Source organism: Glandiceps talaboti, chromosome 14 (assembly GCF_964340395.1).
Source record: "Glandiceps talaboti chromosome 14, keGlaTala1.1, whole genome shotgun sequence".
NCBI classification, from domain to species: Eukaryota; Metazoa; Hemichordata; class Enteropneusta; family Spengelidae; genus Glandiceps; species Glandiceps talaboti.
The window spans coordinates 4,813,111-4,832,338 of NC_135562.1; the positions used below are offsets into that span (position 1 = coordinate 4,813,111).

A 19,228-nucleotide genomic window follows, 5' to 3' on the forward strand; every position below is an offset into this window, starting at 1 on the left:
CGTCCATAAAACATTCAATATTTGACAAATTTCTGTTTAAATTTGGTATGTAATATACATATGTATGTGTGTGTATGTATGTATGTATGTGTGTGTGTATGTATGTATGTATGTATGTATGTATGTATGTGTGTATGTATGTATGTATGTGTGTGTGTGTATGTATGTATGTGTGTGTGTATGTATGTATGTATGTATGTGTGTGTGTGTATGTATGTATGTATGTATGTATGTATGTATGTATGTATGTATGTATGTGTGTGTGTGTATGTGAGTAATGGATGTGTGTATTATTATTATGTATAAGGATCTGGTAACATAGCAATACTATACACTTACAGTGGCCGGCTGCAATTGGCTGGATTGTATGCTACCCAGGGAATTGAGAAAGGATGAAGAGCCACTATGCTATCATAGGTCTGTGCAAAGGGTAGTAATTGTCATTTTAGTGCTTTGAACATGGTCTTGGAAACATTATCATCATCATTATTATTTTTAAAAAGTACACATCTTGCCTGCTGAATTTTGGAAAGGACACTCTTACATTCATTTGTATGCTATCAATAACTTTCACCATGACACAATTGAAATCAGATACTTGTCAACAGAGGGCGCTTTATTGTAAAAATGTATCATTTCCCTGCACTAAAAATATTAACACCTTATAGGAAGTACATTTCACAGAGTAATAACTTAATAAATTGTTTACAATAAATTTTAAAATTAGCATCAGCTAAGTTCTGAAGATCACCAAGTCCAGGTGTATGACACAGGACTATTGAGACAACAACACTCATCAATACAGTATACATGTACATGTATGTACACAGTGGTGTGGTTAGTTTGGACAAGCTGTAGCCTAGAATTCAGTCGAGGGATTTTTGGCCCTTGACACCCCACTCTCCCACCTTCACCCTGATTGGATTCTAGGCTAGACAAGCCATCACTAACAAACAAAAAAACCTACAACCATTATCATTTTATCCCCACAAGTTTTTTAAGTAAAAACAATGTTTTCAGTGAACAAAAATAGTTCATACTCAGTAATTGCATGAAGGCTATACCAGGATTGAAATGAAGGAAAATGAAAGAAATAGTTTACTTTATGGGAATAGCATGCAATGAATTTTTTTTGTAGGTTTTTGTTAATATTTTGGTTGACTTCCAGTTTATATTAATTTTTTTTATTGTTGATTTCCAGTGTTTACACTCTCTGTAATGGATTAATCCCAAAACCATGCATTTTTATCAACTTCTTTGGACTCGGGAGATGCTACCACAGGTATCTTGTTAACAGTGTCATATCTACATCACCAAGATCACCTGTAACCAGACCATCATTCCACAATTAATAGTTTGTGTCTGTCTTGCCTTGTCAAGACTGTTCTTGCCACAGTTACATTTTCTTAAAAATTCCACAAAGAAATGTACATTTCAATTTCGTAGGAAGTAATAGAATTAATTAAATAGATAAACCCTATGTCTCCCTGGAGTAACAGATAATATTATCAATGCCCAACAGAAATTAAAGATATTGAAAATCTCAAATTGAAAACTAGATGGTCTGAACAAAAGTTAACTCAAAGGGCTGGTTTGTAGATACAGCCAGTCAGTTTTACAAGAGGGTTTTAATAATGCTAGCTTTTGCCCTGTTCTACGCACCTCGGAGATAAAAATCTTAAAAACTTCAGCTCTAACTTTGCTTTAAAAATCTCAAACTCACTCAATTCCCTCGGTACCTGCAATAACATTTTATCTCATGCTAAAGGGTCATAATAGCACAAGCAGGTCGACTTCTTCTCTCGTCTTCTCATGTTTACATCTTTTTAGCCTGATCGCCTCTTCTACGTAGAGGAGGCGATCAGGCTAAAAAATGTAAACATGTACCAAGAAGGTCAATTCAGGCAAATTAACGAAGGTAAAATAGCAATGAACGATAAGCCGACATCTACATCAGATTTTCATCAGATTGCATTGCACTGTGGCCAATTGGGTTATCAGGTGCATATTACCAATGTGCAATTACCAGCTTGTTTACAGTAATTAAGACAAGCTATGGTTTATATGAGGCTGGGTGGTACAACAGCTAATGATATAGAAAAGCATTGCAGTGAGCAGGCTACACATGCTAACTAAACATATAAATCTTTCCTGAGTTTTAAATTCACCATAACTTTGTTAACCTTTGGTTGTATTGCAAAAATATACAGGATGATTTTAAATACTATGAGATTGTCCTATTACAGTGTTTTTCCATATTTCATAAATCCTCTAGAGTTGTAAATATACAGACGTTCCACGAAGCAAAAACTAAATGGAAAGCACTGAAAAAAATCTAAAGCCCCTAAACTTGTTTTATTGTTCTAAAGTATCGTTTACTTTTCAGTAAAAGTTACCCTCTCTGGTGATAAATTCTGATACAAAATAAACAGTATATTTGAAACCACTTTTATAAGTTATTGTCAAAATTAGACCAAAATAATCCACATATATCATTACCTCAGTTTAGTTATGATACACTAAAAAGTTCTTCCAATACTTGTTATTTCTCTGGGGTACATATTAGTCTATTATTCCTCTTATGTTGAAATAGTTCACAGATACGTATAGTCTAAGCTGTAAATAAAGTATAAATTGCACCATTGTCATTAATACATTTATAATGTTTAGTGGAGGAAATACACCTCTGTACTCAAACTCAATTTCTTATAAGTTATAATATATATTTTTGAGCTGAAGTAACAAAATACAGAAGTTTAGTTTGTTATTAAAATGCCACTGTAAAGAGACTACTGGTTTTTACTACGATAGTCGATTTTCAGGTTCCAAGATGCAGAACGCGAGAGGACATCACTCATATTGTTACATTTAGTCTTGTTTTGTCTTTATTACGTTTGAAATAACATTTTGATCAGTAAATTATGGAAAGCCATTTTGACGTCTTTGATTACGAGTGATTTTATAGAAGGACTAAACGCCATCAATGAGAGACAGTGATTTTACAGGTGAGTCAAGGGTACAGTCAGGTGACAACTACCCCCCTGAGTAGAGCGTGCAAACCCCTCAGTGTGTACACAATACCTGTCATTGTATGGAGAGACGTGCAATGCATCTTGGAACCGGCAACAGGTCTATACTCAACACAAGTCCAAGGTCTATGTGTAGTCCTTGTGTTATATATTTGTTATAATTGCTTTATCACTTTTTCTTCTTTCAGAAACTATTCAGTATTACATATATACCAGTGATTACTTGAACCGGTGTGCACGTATACTATCAATAGTGGTATTTATACTACAGTGCACATTATTGCATACCTGCATGCAAATGATATGCAAATTAGGACACGATTGTTCATTGTGCACAAAAGCATGTGATTGCACAGTATAATTTCTATGGAAATTTGCTGTTTTGCATAAACATATGTAATATGTCAGCTACTTTGTTGCCGGGGTAACTCAGTGTTATATCTTTAACTGTGCTTCATAAAACCTCCACATATAGCAATAAACATACTGTGTGTTGTATACAAAATATAATCATCTATTGTTAAAAACCCAGTTTAGTTTGGATGACACTACTGAATGTACAACTCCTAACACCCAAGTGAGTAAATGTACAACTCCTAACACCCAAGTAGTGTAAATGTACAACTCCTAACACCCAAGTAGTGTAAATGTACAACTCCTAACACCCAAGTAGTGTAATTCCACCGTGTGTCACAATCATTTATCATTTACAAAAACCAATAGCTAACACTTCAAAAAGAACTTACATATCTACTCTCAAGAATATTCTACCTGTAAAGCACATCTGCAGGAACTCTATCGGAGTGGAAACTGGTACTTTATAAATTGATTGATTTATTGATTGAAATTAGTGCTTAATATATTAAGTGTAAAAGTAGACTGTTTCAATTACTGTAATTGTAAGCTTATAATGCATAGCCTTTCTTATGTAATCAATACATACTGCAGAGTGTTGGCAGTGTAAATAATAAACTACTGACTGACTTCAATGTCCACTTCTTGAAATTAACTATTTTAATGACAATTTATGGTAGTCTGAATGGACTAAAAGGTATAGGTATATGCATTACTGTAGTACACGAAGAATATTGGTAGTCTGTGGACATAAGAATATTGTTAATTCTGAACTCTGTATGTCCATTACAGGAGGTAAGTAACAACAGTAGTGTGATTATTTTTGGAACCATATGTACTTGATTGGCACTGGTAAAATTGAACAGATTTATGATATTTAGAGAGACATTAATGTACTCATCCCATTTTAGAATCAAATATGGCCACAGACTACTAAAAAGATTGTCAATTCCTTTCCTTTAAAATGAATCTCCAAATTCCTTGTACCATTTCTGAAGGACTGAGAGCAAACTTCTATATGGCAGTGTGGAGAGATTTGAAGGACTTTTATTTTTAGGGAAATTTGAAAATTCTACTTTTACATTTGAACGCTATAATGAGGCACAGTGAAATTACTTTACTTGGGTGTTACAGATAATATTAATGTCATGGTTGATATTAAAATTATTTACTTCAAGGTTGAATTTTAATAAGTTTAATATTTCTTGTTTGCTTCATATTAGTAATCATACCAACTTGTTGCCAGTTCCGAAAGTCATGAACAACATCCAGCCGGTTGCTATGACACCAGCAGCTGATCCAAACACTGCTGACCAGCTGTTAGTCATTTCTAGTATATGCCCACTGATGTAAACACCGATAAATCCTGGCAGAGCTCCTGCTGTGTTCATCACACCTACATGTACACACAAAGACAAGAAATAGGTTCATTATACCTCAGACCCCTATATCAGAGATTATACATACATTTTTTTTCAACCATGAACAAAGAATAACAATACAATTGTCTTTCCGAGCAAGACACGAGGATGAGATAATATCATTACCTTTATATCAACACTCAAATAGCATAAACTATCGCTGTTGGTGGTAAAAACAGAATTCTGTGCTAGAGAAATCCATTTGACTATCTACGGTGGAGGTGATTTTAATGTGTATAGGTCTAGACTAGACTGGTGAACATTAGGCTAAATTAAATGGTGTATACCCTGGTCCGTTTTGTACAAATTTTAATATGATCTTAGAGATGGAGGTTAACATTAAGGTGTCTATCCTTTCAAATTTGGAAAAGGTGACTATGTTTTACTTTATAATTGATTCTCAAAACCATAAACAATATATATCATATAATTTCCATAAACGTACATGTAATCAAACAACAGTGGCATTCAAGGATTCGACTTACTAAGGTAGACAAAAACTAAAAGTATTGTTGTTCGATGATGTAGATTGCACAAATGGGTGATAGCAGTGCCTTTGTCGTACAGATTATGCAAATATACTCACCCTGTGATCAAGATAGTGTAACAGTGGGAGTACATGAAAAGACCATGGAAGTAATCAGAAACGTCATTCTACTATGAGTAAAATTAAACCACCGTCCACTCAACAGAATATACCAACATGTCACAACAGCATTCTAAGTTTGTGTCTATCTTAGTATTAAGCCGAAACCTCGAATGCCACTGTAGTAAATGTGCTGACTTACCAAACACTGAACCAGCCCAATCAGGAGCTAAGTCCTGTGGGTTTGATAAAACTCCTCCGTTACTGAAGGACTGGAAAACTAACGCTGATGCTGCAAATGTTAACGCCACATTAAAACTATCTGTTTGGCCCACTGATATCAAACATATCATTATACCAAGGGAAGCTATTGTCTGTAAAAAATATGGAAATAAGAAAATTATTTTTCATGAATACAATATGATTCAATTTTGTCTTTAAATATAAATTGAACCATATGGCATTCATGACACATACCAGAATTAAAATTTCATTTTTCAACTCTTTAAATGCTGACTTCCCTTTTTAGGGTTGAATTATAATTGTATACAAAACAAGGTTAATTATATAGTCTTACAAGAAACCAAGTCTCTTATTAAAGTCTGTGAAAATACAAGACCACAAGAAAATCAACGATAAAAACCTAAGGTAAAATGTAATGGCAAAATCACACACACACATACGTGTATAAAGCAAGGCAAGGCAGCCTTGTTTTGAATGGGTTGTGGTCATCACTCTATTATAGAGTTTATACTCACGTGAATAAATTTTCTGGCAAAGGTGACACTGTAACCCATGGAAACTATTTTGTCTGCAACATACCCTGCACTGATGCATGATGGGATAGATACTACCCAAGGCACTACATTGAACACCCAGCCCTGTGTACGAGAAGATGAAAAAGTTTGCTAATTTGTGTAAAATTATCGGCAAACATTACACTATTGATATCATAGTTTTTGCTAAAGGTTTCTAATTTGAACATTCACTTCTTGTACTTAGTTAACTCAAAACCAAAGTAACTATCGCTTTTGATATTTTTTATTAATTTTGGAGCACTGAAAAATACATCAAACTTGTACCAAATTTATTTTCTGCTTGTTTATATCCTGACAGCACATATCTTTGTAATGATTTCTGCTTTGCTCCTAAACCTGCACTAGCAGTAACTGGAGAAATATATTTTACAATCAGGCAACCAACAATATATTTACTGAAAATTGTTAAAATACCAATATTGCACTGTCAGTGCAGTAAGATCGTATCTGGTATACAATTGCATAGCAGATACAACCTTACTGCACTGACGCAACGAGTTATACATAGCAGATGTTAATTTTGGGTTGATTGTATCCAGGAGTACCTACAGTCACCAATAGTGACAAAGCCCCTTACGTCACTCATATTTTTTTCAGCTGAACAACGAAAAATACACGAGAATGCTTCCTAATTTTTGGTCATTCCATATAATTTTAGTAGTGGAAAGGCATTGTTTTACTATAGATATCTTGAAAATTAAGTAAATATTGAAAAGGGTATGTTCAAGTATGTTTGATCGGCAAAATGTTCATAAAATTTACAAATAAAATGACTTGTTCACTAACCTTTTCTTCTGGGTATTTTTCAGTAAAATAAGTTGGCAACCAGGAAAATAATAGAAAAAATGTATAATTTATGCAGAAATGTCCAGCAATCATTGCCCTGTGAGAAATAAAAGATATATTCATGAGCGGTATCATCAATTAGTAATTACTGAAATTCACAATGTTTGACAGAATGTTTTATTGTGGGGATATGCTAAAGTTGTGCAGCCACTTTGGCAAAAGTCAGCATATATTGTTCACATCCATCCATACATGTATACTAAAAACTTATTTAGGAATAAATCTGTCAACATACATGTATTATGATGGAGGTGGTATGTTATGACAGAAACCCCTGATGCACGAGTGCACATTTTGTAAGTGTGGTATACTCATGGTATTTGCAAATATGCTTATGGTGTTCTCTGCAGCTGAACTTTCATGTGTGTAGCAAGTGACTAATGAGTGTGGTAAGTGAAAGTGTATGAAAAATCACTACAAGCAAGTCTTGTTATGTAGAATGTATGTATCCGAATGCTCACACATTTGACACATTTGTGAAGCTTTGTGTTTTTCTCTCAGTTTTCTCAATATTTTGGAAATTTTGGGACTCAAGAACAGTATAATGTACGGTACCTATTTTTGTTGAAAAATATATATGAAAAGAGAAGCATAACTTTCCGAAGATATTATGTACTGTTACATATATATATAGTTACTTACCAAAATGCTGGATGTCTGAGTAGTACATTCCATGGTACACTACCATGATGTTGACTGTCTGTTTGGTTTACTACATCTTCTGATGTTTTAATTACACCATTATAAAATAATCTAATATTAAGCTTTTGTTTCATCAGATAAACCCGTACAATCACTGCCCATGCGATAGCACATACACCAAATACGTAAAACACTTTGTGCCAGGTGAATCTTTTGAGTATAATTGATCCAACACTACCTGATAGAAGATTCCTATGTGAAGAAATAAGACAGAATGTTTGACTACTGGTAGTTTCATAAAATTACAGACTTTATATAGAATAGCGCCCTCTAGTGGCAATATTCTGAAAACAGCAATCTCGAAGGATGTGCTGAGGTGGTTTGTATCTAACAGGCTATCATATTACTGTGAAAACTGTGCTTTCAGCTTAAGACTCAAACTAAAACTATTGTTGTTCAAGGAAGTCATGAGAAATACTACCCTTCTGTGAGCACAAGTAAATGAACATCCATTCAATAGTTTATATCAACATGTCGCAACAATAATTTAAGTTTGTGAATAAAGTTTGCTGAAAACCTGGTTTCCACTGCTGTATATGGATAGGACAAAACAAGGCCAGTGTGTTAAATACTTAAAATGTGTTCAATATGTGGTAACAACAACAACAACAACAACAATTATAGTGAAAAAAATTTCTTACAACTACAATGAAATTCACATGACCAGTATGAAAGAAATAGACACAACTGTGATTTTCAAGATAAACCCAATACGCCGTATTCCGGTTATCGAAGAAGCCCCGAAAAGATAAAAGATATGATTGTTTGGCCACTAGGGGCGCTGTTTTAGAACCGGAAGTGAGGGCCAGAATTGTAGAGCATAGAGTCTATAGGCATCGTAACCACTGACTAAAGATTTTCTGTCATTCCCCGTAACTTTACGCTATAATATTGCATTATCGCCCATCAAATAACGAAATAGCAAATTAACCTCTTGTTCTCCTAATATTTCGCGTAAGTTTGGCTCTGCAATTCGACCGTGAGGAAAACCCAAAAGTAGCAACATTTTGAAACGGGTAGTACACTGACATCTCACTCACGTTTTCAGTGTGACCTCGTCCATTTGCGTTACCGTTGGAGAAATTGTAGCGATTGCTTCCAGTCAAACATCGGAACGGAAAAAGGTACAAAAACAGAGGAAAGAACCCTCAAAATCACAATATACGCTACAGTTATTGCAGCTTGTATAAAACCAATCTGATTAAAATCCGATGTAGATGTCGGCTAATCGTTCATTGCTATTTTACTTTCGTTATTGTGCCTGAATTGACCTTCGTGGTACATGTTTGATCGCCTCCTCTACCGATCAGGACAAAAACGTAAACATGTACCACGAAGGTCAATTCAGGCAAAATAACGAAGGTAAAATAGCAATGAACGATCAGCCGACATCTACATCGGATTTTAATCAGATCGGTATAAGACATGGTATGATGAGTGAACCACGTAAACGTTACATGGAAGGCCGATTCATTGAAGGGGTGGGCGGTGTGGTACATCAATCATAATAACAATATTTATGATTCGTTGCCGACTTCAATGGGTTTTTTTATACACTGATGGTCCTGAATAAAGAATAGCAAGCTAATCAAAGTGTGATAGTAAAGATGAGTATATCAATACAAATATGTTTATGCCAACTTATAACCAGTACATGAAATGTTTTTTTCCGGACAAAGTTTTATGATTTCACCCGTGGTGCTACACCACTGTTCTAATAAACAAGAAAGGCCTAAGTATGCGGCGACATCAGTTACAATATAAACATGTGGCTTGGTAATTGTCGACCGAACTCTCAATATTGCAATGACTGTAGCTGGAAGCTGTTCAATCTGATTAAAATCCGATGTAGATGTCGGCTAATCGTTCATTGCTATTTTACCTTCGTTATTTTGCCTGATATTATTTTTCTTGGTACATGTTTACATTTTTTAGCCTGATCGTAGAGGAGGCGATCAGGCAAGCTAAAAAATGTAAACATGTACCAAGAAGGTCAATTCAGGCAAAATAACGAAGGTAAAATAGCAATGAACGATCAGCCAACATCTACATCGGATTTTAATCAGATTGGAAGCTGTTGTCAGATTTGTAATTTTCTAATCGTTCTTTTGTCAAGCAACAGACACCAGTAAGGTAAAGAAATATGTTTATCATGTCTACATCGGGTATATTTCGAAGGTCCTCCGTCCAACTTTCAATGTTTCCGCTGTCGATTAGTTCTATCTTTTGATGCTTGACATCCACTATTCGTCTCCTCTTCCGTTCTCTCAGAAAATTATCATTTTCTAGTGTTTCAAGACCAAGGTTGACAGCATTTCTGGCGATATCTAGTAGATTTAGAAGTAGTAATTTTCCACTCTTTTATGAATGCACGGAGTTCTTTTACGCCCATTTTGTTGACAGCTTCATACATCGCCATACTATTAGATGCCATGACGAAAATTCTGGCCCTCACTTTGTCAGATATGGTGCGCCCTCTCGCGATACTTTCCTGCGAAACAACTGGAAGTTCGATAACCGGAATACGCCGTATTGATAAGACCCCTGTATATAAACAATTACACTCTTTGGAAAGTCCAATTCATACAATCAACGCCAAGTGTGGTATCTGACAACAGGAGGTCGTAAAATAAATGTCTTGTGTTCAATCTCAGTCTAAGGTTCAATCCATTGTATTGCAACATTATCTATAAAAATAGTATGTGTTTCTAGTACGGTAGATTATAGCATCTTGTATTTTACGACCTCCTGTTATCAGATACCACACTTGGTGTTGATTGTTTGAATTGAACTTTCCAAAAAGTGTAATTGTTTATATACAGGGGTCTTATCTATCAATTCAAAGTTGTGTATATTCCTTTCACACTGGTCATGTGAATTTCATTGTAATGATCTTGCACAGTCAAACATGCTATGCACAAGCAAGGTAGTAACATCTAATTTCTTTACAGTGGAAGTAGTACAAAGTCAAATGAATGAAAGGATGGATAAAACAAAGGAAAATATGTAGGTAGAAAGGTAGGTAGGGAGAGACACAGAGATACATGTAAGAGTTGATTTGTAATCTTTCCTATGTAAGTCTAGTAAACTTTATATAAATCAGTCTTCCTTTCACTAACTCACGTGGGGACGCAATAACGTTATCACGTTTTTATATGAATGTAGTCAGGGGTAACTCAGATATGTGTGATATAATAATGACTTTCCCTATACATGAGTGGAGATGATTGTAGTAATTATAATATGTTGTATAGGAACTAGACTATGTAGTCTACATGTATAATGTGATCAGCATACAGTAAACACCAGCGGAGTCAGAATTTTGAAATATTGATAAGTTCTGTGCAGTTTATCTTTCCCGACAACAAAGTCACCAAAGTAGATGGCTAATGAAATTATAATGACAATTACATTGTGTCTGTCTAGAAAATTTCAGGCTAAATTGTTACGCAAATTAGATCTTAATACTATGGATAGCAAGTGGCAATTGGATTATCTCAGCATGGTGTAGTTCTGAATCTCTGCAGAGACGGAAAACTAAAAACAAAAATCTGAAAAGCTGCAGTTTTGTAGCTTATTGCTGCCATCCAAAATATAAACAACGCTGTTATCTCTTCAGGTACTAAATTCATAATTTGTGAAGCAAGCACCAATGCAACTAGTTGAAGGTACATGTACATGTACATGTAGTCCTAATACTTGCATTTCAAAGTCAACTAGTGCTTTTTAGACATCAAATTCTGCAGAAAATACATTTCATGCTCAAATTGTTGAAATTCCAGTAATAAAAATGCAAAAGTTTTCTTGCTCAAATAAAAAAAGTGTTAAAAATGTTTACGTCAGTGCAGACTTTAAATTTGTTGTACTAAAATACAGAATGCTTACCCTACATAACCTCCAGAGAGAACTGTTGTGAATGTTAAATTTTTCTCACTATTTTGGCGACACTTCTTAGTTATAAGGCTGACAATAGAGGGATAATGGAAGGCTGGAATGATACAGGGAAATATCAGAAAATAAAACAAGAATTTAAAAAAAGATAAATTATCATGATTTCAATTTTGGCAAAACTAAAGAAATTAACGACTAAAAGAACACTGGACCCAGTTTTCCATTATGATAATGATGCTAATAATTTTGCACCAGATGGCCCAGACTTGGCTACCTGGCCTGGCAAGTTGTTTGAATTAGCTAGTGTGTTGAGCCAAATACCCACGTCTGTAGGCTATACATTGTACATTAGCTCTAGCCAAGAATAACCATCACATGAACTTCGCCCAAAATTCCTAACCCTAATGTCACGGCCCCTTCATTTTGTATGTGTCCTAAAATGGGCTGTTTTTTTTTAGTTTAACAACAGATAGACTGGGTCCAGTATTCTTCAATCTTTATATTTTCTACAACATAAATACAATGCAGTGACAAAAAGATTACTAGAATATGAAAAATGTGACAATATCATAACGAATATTTAACTAAACACTAACTTTCCAGTTGCTATGGTAACCTCACGTAAAATTATTCCACTATGATAATTTTTTAATGAAATTACAGTGGATGTCAAAGATTTTCAGTCCAGTTAACTAATAGACATTGTAAAATATAATATTAGGTATTTTTTATTGTAAAATGAGATTTTTTGTATTTATAACACGAGTAGAAATGTACTGTGTGTTACCATAGCAACACAAGTAAGTTAAGTTTAGTAATGACATACTTGTATGAGATTTAAACATGTCTGCAATAATTCCAAAAGACACAATCCTGAATTGTACAGGTGACACTTTATAAACTATTGATATATTAGTGCTCCCCCGGGTAGGAATTTTCCACCAGAGGGTTCACATAACAGTAAAATGTGTGCCCTTTATAGTTGCTGGTTTGAGACCATAGAGAATCTTGGTGTTTGGTGGCACTACTTTTTTCATTTTTGCATAAAATGGAAGTGTTTTGAAATAGGATGGTCTTTTTTTTTGGGGGGGGGGGTGTCACTCAGAACTCACAAGAAGGCTTGGCACCCTTGGAAGTGTCAAATAAAAAGCAATAAAGCAATAACTTTAATAATATTTTGAATATATTCCCCTCTTTACTCTGGATAAGGAACCTTAGTACAATTCTGGACTGTCTCATTTAAACTCTGAAAGTTACACTTTGTGTTCAAAAATCTTACCCAGCATATGTACCAGATATCACCGTGGTAAAGACATGTGATTTGCTATATTTGTCTACCTTTCTCCCCAATAAACTTGTAATGGAAGGATAGTGAAAAGCTGTGGAAATAATGACAGAAATTTAATGCAGATATAAGATAAAACACATCTAGTGTCATATTGAATCAACAGACTTGTAAGTGATGGGTAGTGAAAGGTATGAATATTATTCAATAAATTCAAAACTAAGATACAACACAATTGGGTCTATGGAAGGATGTCCATGTGTAAATGGGAGTATTAAACAGAGAGAGAGAGAAAGACAGAGATACAAATCGCTACAGATGTATCTTTGAGAAATCTAAAATTATACCATATATATACATATGCCATATACATATGCAGTACTTGGTAAGATACAACATACCACACTATAAGCTACCACTCATGTATGTACTAGTAACTAGTCTGTGGGGGCTGTGCCTATAATATATATTTTAATCTGAGGATTAACACAGCTACCCTTACTATGAAGCAGATATGGAATGTTTAGCACTCTGGATCATCTCTTTTCAAATTACATGTGCTCCCAAACACAGTAAAGCTTCAGACTTGAATTTTTATTTTGGACAGTCAGCTCATAGCTACATGTACATGTAGACATATCAATCATCCTGACAGATTCACTCTCTGAATTATTCTTACCTTGCAGTGCACCATATGTTACCCTGAGAAATACCATAAATGTTAACTGGGTCGATTTGTCTTCATAAAAATAGGCTAGGTGTGGAGTTAAGAGAGTGAGTGAACCCCATGCAAGAGCTGCTAATGTTACAATGAAATCACCACCATATTTATCACTGATGTAGCCTGATAAAAACTGAGTCAAAGCGTAACCCCAGAAGAATGATGATAAAACCAGACCCTGAAACAGATATACAACCATGAAAAAGATGCAAATAGCTGTAACTTTTAAAGGGGAACACAACTCCTGAACCAGAAAGTAGAGAAGTTTTCATAAATTGTGGGTTCTTGACAGTCATTTCATGTTATGTTACATCACCTACAATTATGTAAGATTTCAAAGAAACATCAAGTTGATCTTGTGCCTTTATATGGTATCTTTGGTGTGGGCTCTTAGACCATGAGACTCAGCATAAATAAATAAGTTGAACACTGAATATTCATAAGAGATGTTTTACACTGATGGAAATAAGCACTTAGGACTCATGTATAGAAATTGTTCAGCCATGAATATATCATTTCTGCTGACTCCCATGATGCAATGACCCACAGCAAAAATACCCTATAAACACACAAGATCAACTTGATATTTTTCTCTAAAAGCGCAAAGGGTGCAGAATGTCAAAGCAGGGCAAAAATTACTGACAGCAAGGTTCACAGCCCAGCTAAAAACCCTAATGGCAAACAATGATGCTGCTCTGCATGTCATGACTACAAAAACTTCACAAGACAGTGAGCATGGAATATCAAGATTTATAACACATCATTTTCTTACAGTCTTCAGTGATTGGCTTAGATTCTATGTCACGTGGTGACCCTAAATGACCACAGTTTGCATAGAGTGAGGCACTAGTTATGTTATATTTTTCCTAGGAAGGCAATAGTTATGTAGCATGGAGTCTTTTTAACTCTATGATCATGAATTGCTTTGACTATGGACAGAACACATGTACACAAATGTATGTACATGACAATATGATACATGTACACGACTACATGTGTATGTTATAAAAATAGAAAATGATTGCCTGTATGTAAACATCATATAACCCCTCATTCTGTGTTATGTAGCAACTATTTTCCAAGGCTTTCGGCATAACACTACAGCTCGCAGGGTACACATTTACTAGGGCACGAATAAGGCCAGACAATAAGTGTATATGTTATATGATGTGTACATGAAATTGTATATATTTGAAAACAATCTTTATTTTCATTGTCCTTAAAAGAACTTACAGTTTCAGCTTTGTCCCAATTAAACTCCTGAGAGACAGCTACAGCACACAATGGCATTGTATTCCTTGCTGCATACACTATAGTAGTTCCTATAAACAATGCTGCAGTCCATATCCTTTTTTCTTGTCTGTGGAGGAAAGATACAATAAACAACATAACCTAGACATGTTTCTGAAATGTTTGAAAATTCAAGCAACAAATAACATTGAAAAATGCAGGTATATTTTATGATATTATTAGAAAGTATTATTGATACAACAGTCCATTGTTGGGTACATTATATGCCAGTAGTTAACACCATGCTATAAATAACAACTGACTACATGTACAATGTATACTGTACAATTTTGTTTCCTCGTTCATTTACATGTACACGTCATACTATGAAATTTTTGGAGAATTTAGTTTTAAGTGTACATGTACATGTACATGTATATGTATACAAACTGGCGCTCTTTAAAGTGGCCATATGGATAGCAAATGCAGTATTGATTTCGGATTTTAAATTTATAAAATAACCATACATGTTCTATATGTTTCTAATAGGGAACTTGCAATCCAGACTGAGCATGCTCAGAAGCAAAGGACTATGGGATTATCTGTGGTTATCGTAATACCTAATCTGGAGCTACTGATAAAATAAACCTCCCACAATGGTCAGGGTAACTATGTAATGATTATTTGTGGTTACAAACAATGTATCAACATTGTTTATGATACTAACTGATTAGTATTTATTATCACTATCACATTTCCCATGATGCAACATTCAACATGGCGGGTTTGCAAGTTCCCTATTGGAAATACAAAGTAAAAGAACATACACCAAGTCCATGTTTGACACTCAATATATTTTTTTAAAAATCTAAAAAGTGTATGAAAGTTTATTACGTACAATAACAAACATTTGATACATTTTTAAATGTTTTGCAATTTATTGAGTTACACACAAGGACTTGATATATCCTTATAAATAAATGCAGTAGAGTTGTTTTATCATTTAAAATAGATGGCCAATTTTAATCCCAATAGCCACTTTGATGGATTACATAGAAAATACAATTAGTGATTATAAAGTACTGGACATGTACATTGTAGACATCAAATTTAATTTGCTATCTTTATCATGAAATTTTTATAGTTTTGAAAAGGTGATTACAAGTGTTGAAAATACTCCTTGCCCATCCTTCATTTTGCTCAGGTTTCAAAATAGAAAAATTTAGTAGTAGGACATGTGCACCTTTCTATTTGCAAATCTGTTTTTTTCTGTTGAAGATTGATGAGTAGACATTGTATGCTTTACATAAAGAATTGAATTGGCTAGATTATGAGATTTAAAATAGGTTACAATGTACATTGTATGTACTGTTCAATATTTGATGACATAGCCTGTACTGTAGACACATGGCACATACATAATCTACTTTAATAGCTCTGTAATAGAATCAATGTGCACATGTGTGTGTGTCAGGGCAGCCATACTTAATTCTAGCTTTCGTGAACCCTCTCATATTTGCAGTTACATGTACATTTGTATGTGAAACTGGTTAAAACTACATTTGTATTTTCAAGAGTACTATGTTTCTAATAACCCAACCGACCCTAAATTCCTTCAATCTGGCAAGACAATGGTGCCTTTTATGGCAGGATTTGAAACTACATGTACATGTAAAATCACAACATTACTGACTGTACGATGTGACATATCTGAACCCAAATTATCATTTATTGCTAAAATTTTCAAAATTTGATCAAACCAAAGGTTCACAGTTTCCTTCAGACTTTAGTCACTATTTCTACATGTAAGTTATTCAGGACAATTACAGTACCATTATAAATTGAAAGTATCACAAACATGTATACATACACTTGCATATTTTATATTTTGAACTGACTGACTGACCCATCATTTTCAACATCTTACAATGAGAAACACAGAATTAAGTACAGGAGCCCTCATAAAATTATGCAAAATGAAGTGACGTCATATTTTCTGTTTTTGTTTAATTTTGATCATTTTGATAAGTGAAATAAATACATGTACAGGGGTTGATCAATACATGTACATGTACACCTTAAATTACAAAACTACAGAACTCTCCAGGAGTTTTGGGGTCATTCCAATTTACTAGAATCCAGGAAGCATGTATGAAATTAGTAATTGTGAAGTTACTTTTAATATTGGAATCTGTTTTTGAAGTGACTACATACACATGTACATGTACATGTACTTTTATCTGAATTCCTCCGACGTCATCAGTGTAATTATGTTATGTCTATCGATCATACTACACATGTATGGAATTGTTGTAGCCACTACTCTGTGATTTGATTTTATTATGTCTGTAAGTATGTCTTGTTGGAGAGAGGAAGTTTCATGTCCAACAATTAAAGATTCCAAGAGTTTGTCCAGGTTTAAATAGTCAACAAACCAACAAGTCCTTAAAGAAATTCCATTATTAAACTATTAACTGCTAATAGAGGCTATGTCATCAGAATACAAGAATGTATTACAAATGTAGTCTACAGTGTCAATGTACATAAACATAAAGTCATTGATAAACATTGATTGTGACTGTGAGGGAAAGACTTTGTACATTTGTAACCCCACTACTCCCCTCCCAAACCCCACATACATTTTGTACTTGCATGTACCCTCAAGCTTCTATCAGTATTACAATGTACATGTTCATTGTAAAAGTATTCCACAGTACTAGCATCCAAACTACTCTTATCACTAACCCTCTACATAAATGATAAGTAATTTAAAGATCATTACATCGACTTTGTAATCGTCATTGTACTAGTTCTAATTATAATACATGTAGTAATTGTTATTTCTTCTTTAACTTTATAACTGATTTGATATATTTTATATTATTTCACATTTGATTTTCATTATCGAATACACATGTACGTGTTTGCAAATATACTAGCTGAACTATTTTATCAACACAAAATCACGAATTCTAGAGTGTACCAACAATAGTCCTGCTTGCAGACGGAGTATAGTAAGTCGGGATTCGATTCTGACTACGATGTTTACATTGTGAGTCCCGTAGATACCCTGTCTGCTACACCCGGAAGTACAAGCAACTGAAATTATGTAATAAAAAGCATTTGACGTTCAGACAGGGGTGAATGAATGGAACACTAAAGAAGTCCACGAACAATTACAAAAGCGTTTCCAATACACTATCTATGGCAAAATCGACTATCTCCGCTGTCAGTGCCTGTGTTTTTATATATAAGTGACCGGAGAACACGGCCACCAAGCCGACTAACTACTATGTATAAGTTGTAACTTTTTCCCCCAAACTGACACTTGTTATATATACCTAAACGAGATACCGAGATACAAATCGTAACAACTTACCTGTTCCAGTGAGATACTGCACCAGTTGTTTTGCTATTCAATGTTAAAGGATCAGAAAGTGTGATTTGCAACGTGGAGTGTTTCTTTTCCTTGGGCGCAGCCATTTTTTAAATTTTACCCATCGTCCTTCTAGTTATAAATATTTGCATACCCAAAATTTTAGTGAAAAATTACCATTCCTATATATATCTTTAATTTTAGGTATATAATAGAGTTTTAAGTTAACTCGGTAACGTTTCGATATGAACAACCAATATAATTTACATATGAGAAGGAAAGATAATGATTACCGACCGTGGTCACGAGCGTGAAGCCACCATCATATTCATATTCATATTCAGTTTCAAACGTTCACCTCTAGGCTCAATCTGAATATGATGATGGCTTCACACGTTCATCATCAGATTCGAAGTCTTCCGAATGGGCACGAACGCGAGTTCGTCAAATCACACAAATCCTTCATTGGCGGTTTGAAATCATGCGATTGTGATTACTTCTCACTTGAATTGCATGGATTTGCATGCTCCCTTTTTATTTTTGCCAGAGTATCCAATTTGCACCGTGATACTTTTGTCGTGGACCATAATATGGAGCATGCAAATCCATGCAATTCAAGTGAAAGTAATCACAATCGCACGATTTCAACCTGCCAATGACGGTTTTACGTGATTTGACGAACTCGCGTTCGTACCCATTCGGAAGACTTCGAATCTGATGATGAACGTGTGAAGCCATCATCATATTCAGATTGAGCCTAGAGGTGAACGTTTGAAACTGAATATGAATATGAATATGATGGTGGCTTCACACTCGTCCGTGGTCGAGGTAATGTGACCCTTGACCTTGTTGTTTGTTTGTTTGTAGCTTTACATGGTTGTACATGTTGCGTTTGAATGGTGATTCTGAATTTGTGATATATTTGTGATACATTGACGTGTACACGAGGGAAATTGATCTAATGTTGGC

The 19,228-nt window shown here is 34.5% G+C and overlaps 1 protein-coding gene across 1 annotated transcript; it reads right to left on the reverse strand.

Moving 5' to 3' along the window:
- Nucleotides 1–4,601: 4,601 nt before the first annotated feature.
- LOC144445862 (voltage-gated purine nucleotide uniporter SLC17A9-like) lies at nucleotides 4,602–18,366 on the reverse strand. Its single transcript, XM_078135503.1, has 9 exons — nucleotides 18,263–18,366; nucleotides 14,887–15,013; nucleotides 13,612–13,831; nucleotides 11,642–11,744; nucleotides 7,697–7,948; nucleotides 6,995–7,091; nucleotides 6,149–6,271; nucleotides 5,593–5,764; nucleotides 4,602–4,779 (listed from the first exon to the last, which is right to left on the reverse strand). Exons 1-9 carry the CDS (start codon nucleotides 18,364–18,366, stop codon nucleotides 4,610–4,612), a joined length of 1,368 nt encoding a protein of 455 aa, XP_077991629.1. The 3' UTR covers nucleotides 4,602–4,609.
- Nucleotides 18,367–19,228: the final 862 nt, after the last annotated feature.

Coding starts and splice junctions, on each gene's coding strand:
- LOC144445862 (XM_078135503.1), bottom strand. CDS start 18,366: ATGGCTGCGCCCAAGGAAAAGAAACACTCCACGTTGCAAATCACACTT. Junction 11,745..13,611: donor AACATATGGTGCACTGCAAG/GTAAGAATAATT, acceptor GTATCATTCCAG/CCTTCCATTATCCCTCTATT. Junction 6,272..6,994: donor AAAAATACCCAGAAGAAAAG/GTTAGTGAACAA, acceptor TCTCGTACACAG/GGCTGGGTGTTCAATGTAGT.